The sequence below is a fragment of the Aythya marila genome (assembly GCF_965140915.1).
Source record: "Aythya marila genome assembly, chromosome: 3".
Taxonomy (NCBI): domain Eukaryota; kingdom Metazoa; phylum Chordata; class Aves; order Anseriformes; family Anatidae; genus Aythya; species Aythya marila.
In genome coordinates this window covers 2,905,122-2,919,705 of record NC_139044.1, presented here as the reverse complement: position 1 = coordinate 2,919,705, position 14,584 = coordinate 2,905,122, and the positions used below count along the sequence as shown (strand labels likewise).

General features: G+C 40.4%; 1 protein-coding gene across 1 annotated transcript; it reads right to left on the bottom strand.

The window, feature by feature from the left end:
* Positions 1 to 227: 227 nt before the first annotated feature.
* On the bottom strand, positions 228 to 6,804 carry SNRPB2 (small nuclear ribonucleoprotein polypeptide B2). Its single transcript, XM_082758287.1, has 6 exons — positions 6,670 to 6,804; positions 5,098 to 5,270; positions 3,209 to 3,349; positions 2,021 to 2,074; positions 1,306 to 1,394; positions 228 to 795 (listed from the first exon to the last, which is right to left on the bottom strand). The coding sequence occupies exons 1-6, from the start codon at positions 6,731 to 6,733 to the stop codon at positions 636 to 638; spliced, it is 681 nt and encodes a 226-aa protein (XP_082614413.1). The 5' UTR covers positions 6,734 to 6,804; the 3' UTR covers positions 228 to 635.
* Between the last annotated feature and the right edge of the window lie 7,780 nt (positions 6,805 to 14,584).

Genomic DNA, 14,584 nt, shown 5'->3' with positions numbered 1-14,584 from the left:
GCTTCTATTACCAGCCATCATTGCAGAGACAAAACTAAAGAAGTTGAACAATGCTATCGAAGTCTAATCAATGTCTACCAGTACCTGGAGGAAAAAAAAGAAAAAAAAAAAACAGACTCCAACGATAATCTGTTGCTTTTCTGTGAGAGTAATTTTGTCTTAAGACAACAATAATGCCTTAATGCCTTGCCTTAAGACTTAAGATAAAAGTACTGAAAACAGAGTGCTGCGTTCTGAATATGCTGACACTTAGTATACCTGCTCATGCTTTTTGCTCTGAAGAGACGGCTATTTTTCCAGCATTCACTTCTGAGAAACGAAGACCACCTTAAAAGTAGTTAAACCAATATAATTAATTGGCCCTGCACGCCTAACAGATTCAAGGAAAGACAAATTCAAGGAAAAACATCGTTTGAAAACAGCATCAACTATATTTATTTTATAAAAAATGGCATTTTAGCACAAAAGTTTACTATTCAACAGATCCATGGAAGTCCTGCAACTGGCCCAACAGCTGTGGCCATTTTACACAACAGTCTTATCTTTTCTGCATAGAACAGCAAACATGCTAGCTGACCAAAGTATCGTCATGATAAAAAAAATCAATCCAAAGAAGTCCTTTAAAGAGTGCCTAGTTATTTCTTAGCATAAGTGATTTTCATGGCATGAGACGGAGTGATCTTGAATCCTTGGAGGGCATCTCGAGCAGCTCCTGCTTGACATTCATTTTCAAACTCCACAAATGCAATGTCATGGCGCCCAGGCACTAATCGTACTTCTTTAAATCCAGGGAACCTTTAAAAGAAATTGAAAGAGTCAGATATTATTTCCTGGTTTGATAATTTATATCTCTTCAGTAGCTGTAGGACCTTACCATACGCATCTACTAGTATAACAATTACTACTAATAAAAGATTCAACTGAAGAATTTTTTGTATGTCCAGTCCCCATAACTATGGACCTAAGGATCATTCTGTGGAAGTAATTCAATCAGTCTTGCACACATGCAGAAGCAACTAAAGCCAGTTTTGAAACCGTTCCTGATATTGTAAAGTCTTTCATATTGATCACTAACTCAAATCCAGTGCAGACTGATAATAGATAACTTAAACAATCAAAAGCAACTCAAAAGAAAAAAGAAAATTGCACTTGGTTTCTGCACCAAGACATCAGACCTGACATCTGTAATCTTGGCAGTAACACAGAAAACTGAAATACTTTCAAAACCTCTTATTTCTAAAAAATCAACTTGCCAACTGAGACAGCATAAAGGTAACAGAGGGATTCAAAGAACTGAAAACTTACTGATTGAATAACATGGACAGCATCATCTCGTTCGTTTCCTCGGGTAGGTTATTAAGGAAAAGGATATAGTTCGGTGGGTTATCAGGCACCTGCAACAGAAGAACAATGCTCAGCAGATTATCCGCAGCTGTCCACTCCTCTGCAATCTATCTGCATTATTATTTGAACTAAGACTCGTGCATTCTCAGTTTTTACTCAGAATACTGCTAGTTGGGCTTTAGGATACCTTCATGCAATATGCAGGCAAATCCCCATTTGTTTTTTCAAACTGTCTATCTCACAGTGATAAAAATGTAGAGGGTCTCTTGCTTCCACAAAAAAAAATATATAAAAAAATCACATTAATATATTTTCTTAGACACCTTATTTAAACTTGACAGCTCAACAGTTGATGCTGCAGTACTCCACCAAAGCAGGTGCCTGACGACTACCCGTAGGCCATTTTAGATTATTCAGGCCATCCAAGATACCTGCGGGGGAAGTGATGAACTCAAGCCCTCCACAGCTCCCTCTCTGGTAGAGCAGTTGGAGGCCACAATAAATACTCTGTTCGTCTACAGTAGAACTGAACTACTGAGTTTCTTTGAGCAACTGAAAACCATACAAAACACTGGTTTTACTAGAGAGTGTTCTATTAAAACATATTGATTAGAAACCCTGTTAGCTTTTAAGCTTCAGAATCTTTAATGGTTTTGGTCACAAAAACAAGCGTTACCTGCTGATTCTGTGGTGAAGTCCCAGGGGCACTGGCTGAATTTTGTGTTGCTCCCTAGTAAATAAGTACAAAATAGTTTTTAAAAGATATTTTGTTAGAAATATATAAACACACATCACCATGTTTCTGTAAAACTCCAGCAGTATGTTAAGGTTGGTGTGTTTGTTTAATATTTTGATTGATTAAACCATAATCCAAGGAACATTCGTTGTTTATGAAATACCTGCTGTAGGGAAACAACAACATGTGCATTTCACTGAACCCCAAAACCAGACAACAAAAGAAAAAAACATCTAACTAATAGCTATGTCAGCAGAATCACTACTTCTCCACATCATAAAATTCAGTTCTATAAGACAGGAAGTTGTGCTGAAAATGAAGGCCTAGACAGGACACATCTAGTAGAAAAATAAAACCAGATGTTCCACTGATGACAGCAGTTTACAAAGGATAGCTTAAAGCTATTACCATTATCAACAGAGGCAACTAATTCTTCCTAAAAGGTTTGTATATAACCATTGATTTTGAATAAATTGTGAGAAAATTTAATGTTCTACTTGGAAAAAGTTGTTTTCTATGATCGCTCTGATCTCTCCTTAATTGGGTCTTAGCAGGAACAGTAGTGGGGTAACACAATATTCAAACCCTGCACCTTGGTGTTTTCTACTAAACTTGCGGATATAAGTGACTAAACGTTATTAGTTTATGCCAGGACAACCCTTAGTGGAGATATATTCCAAGCCAACTCCTTCCCATCTAACTGTAAATGGGTAATCTTATTCCCTTTTACCCCTTTGCCATTCTTCAGTGTCTGTAGTGCAAATAAGCGTTTAAACATTGAAGGGAAGAGCTGGTTGAGCATTTGAAGATAATACTAAAGCCAACATTAAAGCCACCTCTCGTTAGTTGTTTTTAAAAATAAAAAAATGTTTGTTTCTACTTTGGTTTATTGTACCTTTGCCCTTTATCTTTTTCATCCAAGAACAGGAATGAGAAAGAAATTATAGAAAAGCAGCAAGGACTAAGTAATCGCTCTCTCTCCTGTGTTCTAGTGAGTGATAGAGAGCAGTAGGTATCAACAGACAACAATTCAAAGAACTGAGAAATACTAAAAGACAATAATTAGTCTTCAGAAGAAAAACCTGAATAGCCTGCTCCCCCTTGTTTTTTAAAACAAGAACAGCTTACCTGGATAACCTTTTTATTTGCTGCGTTTGCTGACTGCTCCAGAGATTTGGCCTTCTTCTTTTCCTTCCTTTTTTCTTTATCAGCAAAAGTGCCACGCATTTTAGAGATGATATCAGAGTCTGTTTTTGCATACTGAATACGCTTTTTAAAAGAAAAAATACATTGTTGTTTATTATACCAAAAATCTTGTAGCAACTTTGTTGACAGTGTTCTACTTGTGCACTACTGACATGGTATTTTTATAGAAACTTCTTGTATTAAAAATACTGTTGCAAGTTGTAGGTATGCTTACAGAGTACGCAATCCTCATAATTAATTCTGATCACAACTAGAGAACTTTTTAGGAACTCAGATGGACCACTCATGAGAAGAAATTACTAATTTTACCTCACTCATTGGAATCGGAACTCTAATCAGCTAATGGCACCTTTTTAATGTTTATCAAGGTAACAGCTGTACAAAGCTATATAACGTCAGTTAACAAAACTGCCACCAGATGCTATTTAAAAAAATGAGGGGTTTAAAGCATTCAGGGGCAGGAAGGGGGGTGTTAGGCATTAAGACTCCACAGTAGTTTCTCAGATCTCTGCAGAAAAAATGAGTTCAGTAAAACTCAAATAAAAAAGTGAAGTACTTGCCTTAATTCAACCTGAACTGCACCAATTTTGTCAGCACCACAACTGCATTATTTTTCTTCCCAACAGAGGCTTCCCAACGCACAAATTCACGGAGTTAAACGGATTCGGTTAGAAACTTACAGCTGACATGACATTATATATGTCAATGTGTACACACGTGTGCACACATTTACAATCTTATCACTTATTGGAACTACCTCAATACAGAATTACACAAGGCAAAGATTTTTTTAAGCTTTTATATGTTGCCAGATGTAGTATGCGTGCTGCAGTCATTATTTAAAGAGGAAAGTATGCCCAAAAGCTTACGATGCCTCAATTTATTTATTAGTTTATTTCTTATTAAGTTTTACAGAGCACAAAGATCTTTAAGGGCAAATGACAGAATTAAGCTTGCACAATTCCTCATTAAAGAATTTGTTAGATAATCTGAAAGTGTCAATGAAACAAGCTTGCGGATCAGCAACACAACAGCCTGTGCACTCCTTAACACTCAAAGCCACGAGCTAAAAGCCAGTACAAATATATCCAGCTAGCACTGAAGTCAAGTGAGCCATTTGCATGTTATCAGAGATGCACAGTTATCCAAGCAGGCAACAACAGAAACGTGCCAACTGTTGTGCCATTCTGCCTGTAATCAAGTACACTATTAAATCAGCTTTTCTTGAGTAGTAGTGTTTTTGCATCACGGAAGCGATACCGAAATTTGGTCATTTGGCTTGCTAATCTGATGTATGCACAAGCAAAACTAGTCAACAATTTCAAAAAAAGATATTACTGACCACACCTGCCAATTTCTGGAAAGTAAAACTAGAGATCTTCAGCCTACTCACTGCTGCCTCAAAATGGAAGCATCATAGTCTAACTATGAACAACTTAAGTAATCAATAATGATCATTTCAACAGAAAGCACCGAACTTCAAGAACATTACTACAGGAATTTTATCTGTTCAGCAGAAGACATGACGTGTAAGCTGGAAGCATTTCCGATCTTGAAAACTTCAACCTACCATAGAAAAACATAATGCCATCATTTAAGATACCTAAATGCTAAGTTCAGCCTCACTGTACTTTAAGTACCGTCTCTCCAATCTCTCCTCAAGTTTGCATAAATATATCTATTAATTGAGAGAGGTCATCACTGAATAACAGCACAATTACATGTGACAGCTAATTCCTAAGGTGCAAATACCCAAACACTGCATCATACCACAATAAATTTTTGTTATGTAAAAGTACAAAATAACTCACCATTGGTTTCCCATAAAACGGAAAGCCTTGTAGTTGTCTCAGAGCATTGGTAGATGATCCAAGTTCTTTAAATATAACAAAAGCTTGTCCTCTCATCTTCATAGTCTTCAAAGCCACAATGTCAACCACATGACCAAACTGTGAGAATAATGCATACAAGGACCTCTTCAGCTCTGTTGACGTGTTAAAAAAAAATAAAAAAATATTATAGCCAGTTACATATAAATGTCTGCTTCTAGAGAGTTTGCTGTCCTTTAGGGTCATTTCTGCCACCTTGATCTCACAGTAATAAGTTACATGAGCTTAGTCAGACTGCTGCACAAGCGTAAGTTGATTTGCCTGGTTTTTACAAGTTGGCGTGCAATTCTTGGTTTCATATCACAAACATTCACCTAGCAAAGAAACTGTACCTCCATGCATTTTAACTTTTTAAGACAGCAAAAATTACAGGAGGGTACAAATACACATTCTTGAGTATACGTATATATACACACAAACATACACACTCCAGTATGATGTATTACAGCTATCGAAGACCAATTAGCAAATCAATACCATCGCATGGAACAGTAAAGGGGTATGACTTAAGAATACTGCAAAGAGCTAATCAAAGGCTAAACAAATTTGGACATTTAGTTTCTAACTGTTTAATCAATCCTTTCAAGTGCATCAAATATTTTTCATATTCTATATATGAATGCATTTTCATACGATCACACTGTAACTTGCAGTTGCCACGGATTTATTTTTATTATTTAAAGTCACCTGACATGTCAAATTAAACTTTAATCTTCTCCAATTAAGCTAAATATATCCTCTGTATGGCATAATTATTCTAAGTGACAAGTCCTACGCTTGAAACATTTCAGCTACATAAGAGCACTGCCTCTAGGTTATCGCTGTTGAGACCTGCCAATACCAGCCCAACATCACTTCTTCTGGCTGCTCTTGACCAGCCACAGCTCTATATAAAGAAAAAAAATCAAAATCAACAGGAAGCCAATTAAAGCAACCTGTGAAGTATGATACCTTCCAAAAGCAACAGATGCATAGAAAAATACAAGAATGCAGCTTGCTTCGTCAGCATTTTTTTGGTTTCTTATCGAAATTTTTATCTTTGAATACCTTAAAAAATGTACTTAAAAATGGGATTTGCAGGCTTCATTGGTCATTTGAAATATCGCGTTTAAAAACTATAACCAAACAATTTAATAATGGACACTTATTAGCTTATAGGGCACCTAAAATGCTACAAATAAGCCCTTAACATTTACTTCATTACACAGAACCATCTCGACACATCACTTTATTAGCAGAGCTGCTTCCACTTCCAGGCCATTCCCCGCAGCACCCAGAGGCACCTGAGCAGCACCCAAACGCGGTTTTAAGAACCGGACGGCTCTATACAGTGAATGCAGAGCCAGCTAAAGGATAAGGGATTTTTTATTCAGTTTTTAAAGCACGCTGTGAGGAGCCCAGGTCCCCCCGCCGGCAGCTGGGTCCCGGGGGCTCAGCCCAGCCTGGCCTTCCCGTGCACCTTCCCACCGCAGCGCCCCCCGAGCACAGCGGTACCTTCCTTCTTGATCTTATCGTTTATGTTGTTGATGTAAATGGTGTGGTTGGGTCTGATATCCATCCTCTGCAACGCGTCTCCGACGCAGGGCCCCACAGCCCCTCAGCGACTCAGCTCCGAAATGGCCGCCGCCGCCGCGCGCAGGCGGGGCCGGCGCTGCGCCCAGCGGCCCATGCGCGGCGCGGGCGGCCGCCGCCATCTTGACGCCCCTCAGAGCCAGCTCTGTGGGGTGCTTCAGCCCCGGGGTGAAGCTGACAGAAACTGGGGCTTCCTCAGCCAGATTCTCTCTTTATGGTGTTCTAATAAACAAATATAAACACGTTTAACTCTTGTTTTCGTGTCTTCTGTGGAGAACGAAGAGAAATAACACCTTAAAAATCCCCTCTTAACAAGCATCCAGTAGCTAACGTTTCTTTTTAGATTTCCTTTTCAATATCCCAACTATCCGAACATTTCATTTCTTGAAAGCACTTTGAAAATCCCTGCGGTAGTGGAACCTCTGGATAAATAAACAAGAGAACAGATTGGGGTTGCAGCCTTTGAATTTTTGGAATAATTTTCAGGCTGCATACCTTCGTTTCTATGAATGAACAATGATGCAGTCCCTTCCAGAAATGACTTCAAGTCGTCAGAGTTTAACCTGGCTGCATATCAAAAAGTTACTGGGGAAGGTTATAATCCATAAGAGACGTTGCGTTCAAATTAAACTGTATTTGGTCAGGTCCACACTGAAAAAAAAAAAAAAAAAAAAAAAAAAAAAAAAAAAAAGGCTATTGGAGAGCTCTTGCTTCAGTTGCTTGTCAGGGAAAGTGAACACATTAGTTCCAGATTCTAAAGTGAATTAACAGAGGAGAGAATCACAGAATCACAGAATTTCTAGGTTGGAAGAGACCTCAAGATCATCGAGTCCAACCTCTGACCTAACGCTAGCAGTCCCCACTAAACCATAGCCCTAAGCTCTACATCTAAACGTCTTTTGAAGACGTCCAGGGATGGTGACTCCACCACTTCCCTGGGCAGCCTGTTCCAATGCCTCACAACCCTTTCGGTAAAAAAGTTCTTCATAACATCTAACCTAAAACTCCCCTGGCGCAACTTTAGCTCATTCCCCCTCGTCCTGTCACCAGGCACGTGGGAGAACAGACCAACCCCCACCTCACTACAGCCTCCTTTAAGGTATTGGTAGAGAGCGATAAGGTCGTCCCTGAGCCTCCTCTTCTCCAGGCTGAACAAGCCCAGCTCCCTCAGCCGCTCCTCGTAGGACTTGTTCTCCAGGCCCCTCACCAGCTTCGTCGCCCTTCTCTGCACCCGCTCAAGCACCTCCATGTCCTTCTTGTAGCGAGGGGCCCAAAACTGAACACAGTACTCGAGGTGCGGCCTCACCAGAGCCGAGTACAGGGGGACGATCACCTCCCTAGCCCTGCTGGTCACACTGTTCCTGATACAAGCCAGGATGCCGTTGGCCTTCTTGGCCACCTGAGCACACTGCTGGCTCATATTCAGCCGACTATCCACCATCACTCCCAGGTCCTTCTCTGCCTGGCAGCTCTCCAACCACTCATCTCCCAGCCTGTAGCTCTGCTTGGGGTTATTGCGCCCCAGGTGCAGGACCCGGCACTTGGCCTTGTTGACCTTCATGCAGTTGACCTCAGCCCATTGGTCCAGCAATGAAAAACAAACAAACAAAAAAAACCCACAGCACTTGATTGAGAGTTTAGTGGTGGAAGAGAACAGCGTTATCTTCAGTTGTATAATAGCATTGCATGGTATGGGAAATAGTGCCCATAGAAAGCTGTATGCAATATATACACATAACAAAATGATGATAGACAGCAATTCAAGGCACGCTTTGTGGTCCATTTTAGGGTCCTTTTTTTTTTTTTTTTTAATTGTCATATAAGTATTTAACAAAAAATATCTTTGGAATCCAAGCATGAACAATTTATTTAAAAAAAAAAAAAAAAGTTTTCAGAGAGGCTATGTGCTATTTTATGTGCTGATCAGCAATACAACCCACATAACTCATAATTTAGTAACAAAGTTCAAAACTATTTATTTGTTATTGAATCAATGTAGCTAAGGGAATTTGATTTTCTCCTGGAATCAAAAACAATGACTTATTATAAATGACTTCATTTTAAAGTCTTTAAACTGTTCATAAAGAAACTAAAGAAAATAAACACAAAAAAAACCTCAACCTGACACAGAGTAAGGAAGAATTCATGACTTCTATAATTCTTCCAGTGCAGCGTGCCACACTCATACATGCTCAGCGTCACTTTAAGCACTGCTGATTTATTCTTGCCGAATGCGAATGCAATAAAGCAGAAAGCTGTGCCTTTCCTTTCCTGCTCTTCAGGTGGGATTTCAGCCTGACTGCAGGTTCAATGGAAGCAGCATTCATTTCTCAGGTTGGCTCCCCCACCCCTCCTCAAGATTTATTTGGATTACTTTTGTTTTCATAATCTCCAGGGAGGTACAATACTCTTGTATTCACTACCCCAGTTATTTGTTTAAAAGTCTCTGAAAGCTTGAAATATTGTAAAAATTATTCCAAGTTTCTTAGCAAGAATGCCCATAGCAACTTAGTAAGGAGTTATAATACATCACCAGTATAATGTGCTGGAAACATACTTCCAACTCGAACAGGTAGCCACTTTGCAGAGACTGTCAAGCAGTGCTGGAGAGGCAAAGCAAAGACAGGGTTCTTGAAAAATCTTAGTGTAGTAGCCACAGCTCTTCCCTCTTCTTGCCCTTTGCTCAAGGTCAAGGAAACCTAGCATTTCTTTATTATTGCTGTTGTTTGTTATGCCACCTGTAATAAAAATCCTTTTGTTATTATTTTTCTAAAAACAGCTACTCTAAAATAAAGTACAACAATAACTAAGAGCTGTGAACAGTAGAAATTTCACTTCTGGTTTTAAAGCGTCGCACAGTCTTCACAGCTTTGATGGGGTCCACATACACAAAATGATGCTTCAGACTTGTCACGGTAGTTATCTTGCTTCATTAAGATTGTACAATCATTAAAATAGTTACTCAGATTTATCAGGACAGTAATATCTTTGTCTCAACGTGGGGGGGGGGGGGGGGGGGGGGGGGGGGATCACATGCTACAAAGCATGCATGTGAATGCTTTGTGATGTGGCTGGATTTGCCTTTAGTATTTTGGTTCCACCCTTTGACTGATCTGTTCTGCTGTGTCAGGTATGATAATATAGCACATTGCTAAACAGTGGAAAAGGGACAGACACAATGGACAAAGGGTCAGGAAATACGGAAATTCCCGAGCAAATACCAATGTACATTGGTGGTGCGAGCATCTGCAGAGTCAATGAAATTCATTTCTGCGTGAAACATCGCATCTAAGGCATAAAAGGTTTTTTGAAGGTTGAGCAACTTTCAGATCTATATTCAATTGGAAGGTGCAAAATAGAAGATATTGTGTCCTGTAAATCAGTGGCTGCTGTGCCGTTACGCTGACTGCCATCCACTAGCGTAAATTGCCAGAGGGAGCTGAGGAGGCTGCAGTGATTTACAGATAGTTGTTCAAAGGCTCAGGATACATGATCTCTAAACTAACAAAGCAAAGGGAATGGACAACATGATGGCAGAAGAAATTTAGTATTGACAAGCATGTGGCAAGGCACTTGGAAAAGAATCATTTGAACTACACATAGTGAAGTTCTGAATTAACTGTAACCACTCAGGAAGAAGACCTAGATGACCCTGTCTGGAGGACAATAAAACACCCAGAGCTAGGAAAAAAAGCAAACAAAAACACCACACAGAAGGAAAAATAATGTACTGCAGTTCCCTTAATAAGGCTGCTTCATAATCACTGAAAAGATGCTTGAAGTTATTACTGCTCGGTCTAAAACAAAACCCCATATGTTCCTCTGACATTTATTATTAGCAATTTATATTTCTAATTATTAAATACACTGCCTGCTAAGCCTTTCACTTACTGTGTGACTTAGTCAAGGAAGCTTCACCAACCAAGAGCAAAGTACACCATCACAACCAATTACTACTATTGCTTCAGAGGAAGAGTGCTCTATCTTGATTATAATATGTAAATTTCTGCTTCTTCTCTTGACATCACATTTCCAACTCACCAAGAAAGAAAGAAAGAAAGAAAGAACACTATCTCTTTATAATATATTCTAATTTATGACAATAGAAAGCAATTGCATTGCTTTAAAAGGAACAACTAATTATCATGGTTAAATGAGCCAGAATTAAATTTTAGTTTCTTACCTTTCATAGCTTATGCTGGTTATAACTAGCTATGAAAGGATTACATTTCACCTTTGTGTTTTATTAACCATACTAATAAATAAATAAATAAATAAATTGAACTTAGAGGGGGACTCAACAGGCCATAGAACAAACTTCTTTAACAAAACCCCCATGCAAGCTCGCTAATGAATTAATTACTCTGTTCCCCATCTCAGCTTGGTTTCTTCAATTTAGTGGTCAACAGATGACAGCAATTATCATTGCTATATAAATACCTAAAAGTTTCAGCTAACATCAGGGCTGTTGGAAGCCAGCAACAGCTGTCTTCTCCCATTCCTTCTGCCTGCCCAAAGTAAAATAAAAAACAGAAAGGAAGGGTCTATATCCTAGGGAGCTTACTAAACCCTTAGTAGGCTCTTTAGTTTCTTCTGTGGTCACACACTTTCTAGACTGATCTTTCCTTTATCAGAGAGCCTTTTCCCCCTCTCAGACCAGTTGTTGTTCCTGACAGGTATAGGGCTTTGCGTAGGGTTACATCTTTTAGACTACTTCAATTCCCATAAGGAAAAAAATAAATCAGAAATTACAAGTACATTAAACACCACCCTTGGAAGAACAGAGAATTCCTCACATTTATTCTGTTTAATGTTATGGTAATTCCCCATTCACTGGGGCATGCTAACATACTGAAAAACATGAAATGTGGGTGGTGTTTTTAATTTCATGCAGATGGCTCCAAATTAGGGTGCTTGGGTTTCCCTTTTATTGGCATTGATTGGTGGCAGCATCATCTGTCCTTGCTGACTTTTTGTTGAGAAGAATGGCAGCACTCGTTTGTTTTATTACTCTGCAAGAACACGTGAATTCCTTTCCCTTTTACTTCAGTTTGGGTTAAGTCTTTAGTTTTACTGGAATCAGCATACTAGTACAGGGTAAGTGAGGTGACTAACGTTATTTTGGTATTTTAAGTTAAATTCTTTTAAATCCTACCCCATAGGAAACACTGCAGTATAATGCGATCAAGACTTATCTGCATAGTTACGTGAAGTTGCCTCATATTTTTTTTTCCTTAATCTTACAAATAGCCAATTCTTCACTAAATATCTTTACCCATGTTGATACAAAGCAGTTTTAGCTACAACTCTCGCAGCATCTCCCCAGTGCATGAGCTTCCAGCTCACTGGGGATTTTCTGGCTACAAAATCGGGAGAAGAAACAGAATTATGGTTTCTCTGTGCAACGCGCCCACGAGGGATGCTGGGCACAAGAGGGATGGGCTCTCACCGGGCAAAAAGTCTGGCCAGGAGCAGAGGCAGGAGGCTGGGAGCTGGCTGCAGGGCATGACTTGCTGCAGAGCCAAGCCCAGGCAATGCAGGAGGGAACAGCTGGGGAAGGCACTGCTGCCTGATAGAGGGGAGATGGAGACCAAAGGGTCTGGCTCGGGCTGTCAGAGAGCAGCAAGGGCAGGTTTATGAAGAATGGCAAGCCCAAGAACCGCGCACGGTAAGGCCCAGCAGGGGCACTGTTCTTCAGTACCTGCACAAGATGAGCAGATCTGGCAACAGCAGTGAGAGTCGGCTCCAACACGCTAACCAGCGGACAAGTGAGGAACAAGAAAAGGTCTCAGATGAGTCTGCAGGTCTGGATCTGAGGTACCTGGCCAGACACAGCTCAGGCAAGGACTAGAGGCAACAGACTGGGTCTAAACACACCTCCCACACAAAGACAGCCCTTCTCCCAGCAGTCTGAGCCAAAGTCACAGCTGCACCATGTCAGAGCTGGTGTTGAGCACAGGCAGGTAAACAGCTGGGAGGGATACGATGAGGGCTGTGATGCAGATTGCAAACACCACAGGGACTGCTGATGGTGGAGCCAGGAGCATCATGTGCAAATGGGTGCTGCAGGCATAGTCTGTGCCTCTGAGCTGGCAATGAATTGGAAGTACAAGGCTAGGGGTGATGTGTGTGATGGCCTGGGTAAGCTGTGATGTGCAGGTGATTAGCCAGCATAGGCTGCTTTAAGGAGTTTTGCTGGGTTGGAAGCTAAAGCAATTGCTAGGTATGGTGGTCTCAAGCATCTATTGTTACTGCTCTACTGCTGAAGAAACCTTTCCATAGATGAGGAGAAAATACAGTATGCCCTGGATGGAAGGGCAACTTTCCCTTGGAAATACAGGTTGACTACAAAACTGAGACAAGCTTGTCCAGCAAGAGGGCCTTAAAAGCAGAGAGTTTGTCACCTTGATCCTAACTGAGGGAAGTCTGCCTAGCTGAGGGTTTTCACAGCACTAGCAGCTTGCTGTTAGCATCAAGTGTGGGACTTTATGGACCATAAGATCCTGTAAAGAAGCTCTCAGATTTCCACAGCTTTTTTTTTTTTTTTTTTTTCTCAAGCCAGCTCAGCCTTGAAATTGCTAAGACCCATGCCAGCGTCAAGCTATGAAGCCATAAATAAGCTTGTTTGTTATAAGTCTTGTGCTTAATAATTCCTGCAGCTTAGGCAAACAGCAGTAGTAAGCCTCTCTAACAAATTCTGCCCGGGCTTGTGTTGAAGCTCTGCCAGTTCTCCGTGTGGATACTAAGAAAGCCTGAGAGCTATTTTGATGGTCTCGTTCCTTCAAACATTTATTGACCTAAATCATTGAGTTCTCAGTAACAGCAGGCACTGGGGAGCTGATGGTAAATCATACCATCTCTGGTACTCGAGTTTCAAATTGTAAATTTACCATATCTGGTGGACTCAAGCAGGCCATAAATTCTTCTAGTGTTCCTAAAGCTTGCCTGTCTGTGGAAACGGCTGCTCGTGTTGTGCTGCCTTGTGTTTGCAGCCATGCTGGGATGCAGAGGGCCTTTCGTTGCCTACTTCTCATTTAGCCTTAGCGTGGTGTAGCCCCTTCCAAGTGTTAGGCTTCTCGTGTGCCACATACCCTTAAAAATATATATATATGGTGTAGGTCAAGAGCAGTGTCAAATGGGGCTTCGATCTTCTCTCCGTCAGAATTCCACCCTGGAGCAGCTGTGTGTGTGCATTAGCTTCTGAAAATACTCCGTTCCAGCAATGATTTACGCTGTCCTGCCTTCAGTAACGTAAGAAATAAATCTTAGCTCCGTGAGATGAGATTTTTACCTCTGAAGGAATAAATTTCTCACCTCCGAAGAATGAAATGAGAACAGGTGCTTGGATATATATGGATGTACGGATCTGCTGGCTTAAAATTAAGTGTGCAGGTGGATTAAGACAATCCCTCCTGCTGCATTTCTGCTTACAAAGTAAGACTATACAATATTCAGCAGCCAGCATCCTAAATCAAATAAAATTTTCCTGTTTTCTGACTGGAAGGTAATTATTCCACGTGTAGCTGTTGTAATCTTTCAAGAGAAAAGTAGCAGTGACAAAAACCCAGACATGTCCCAGATCTCCATATTGATAAACACTCTTTGGAACCCCTCTGTTGGCAGGCATAAGAACAGGAGTTGGCCTGTTAGTACCTTGGCACTTCTGTTTCCAACCAATTTAAAAATAATAATAATAAAAAAATAGCTACAAGGCTTTGCTACCAGCCTGGCTGGCTGGCTGGTGTTTAATACTGCCACTCCATTGGGGTTGGAGGGAGACCTATTGTGAATAGCAACAGTTTGTCCCAGATCTGTCGTACATTGTCAAACCAAATAT

Coding starts and splice junctions, on each gene's coding strand:
- SNRPB2 (XM_082758287.1), bottom strand. CDS start 6,733: ATGGATATCAGACCCAACCACACCATTTACATCAACAACATAAACGAT. Junction 5,271..6,669: donor CGATAAGATCAAGAAGGAAG/GTACCGCTGTGC, acceptor ACACGTCAACAG/AGCTGAAGAGGTCCTTGTAT. Junction 3,350..5,097: donor CGTTTTATGGGAAACCAATG/GTGAGTTATTTT, acceptor TCTTTTAAAAAG/CGTATTCAGTATGCAAAAAC.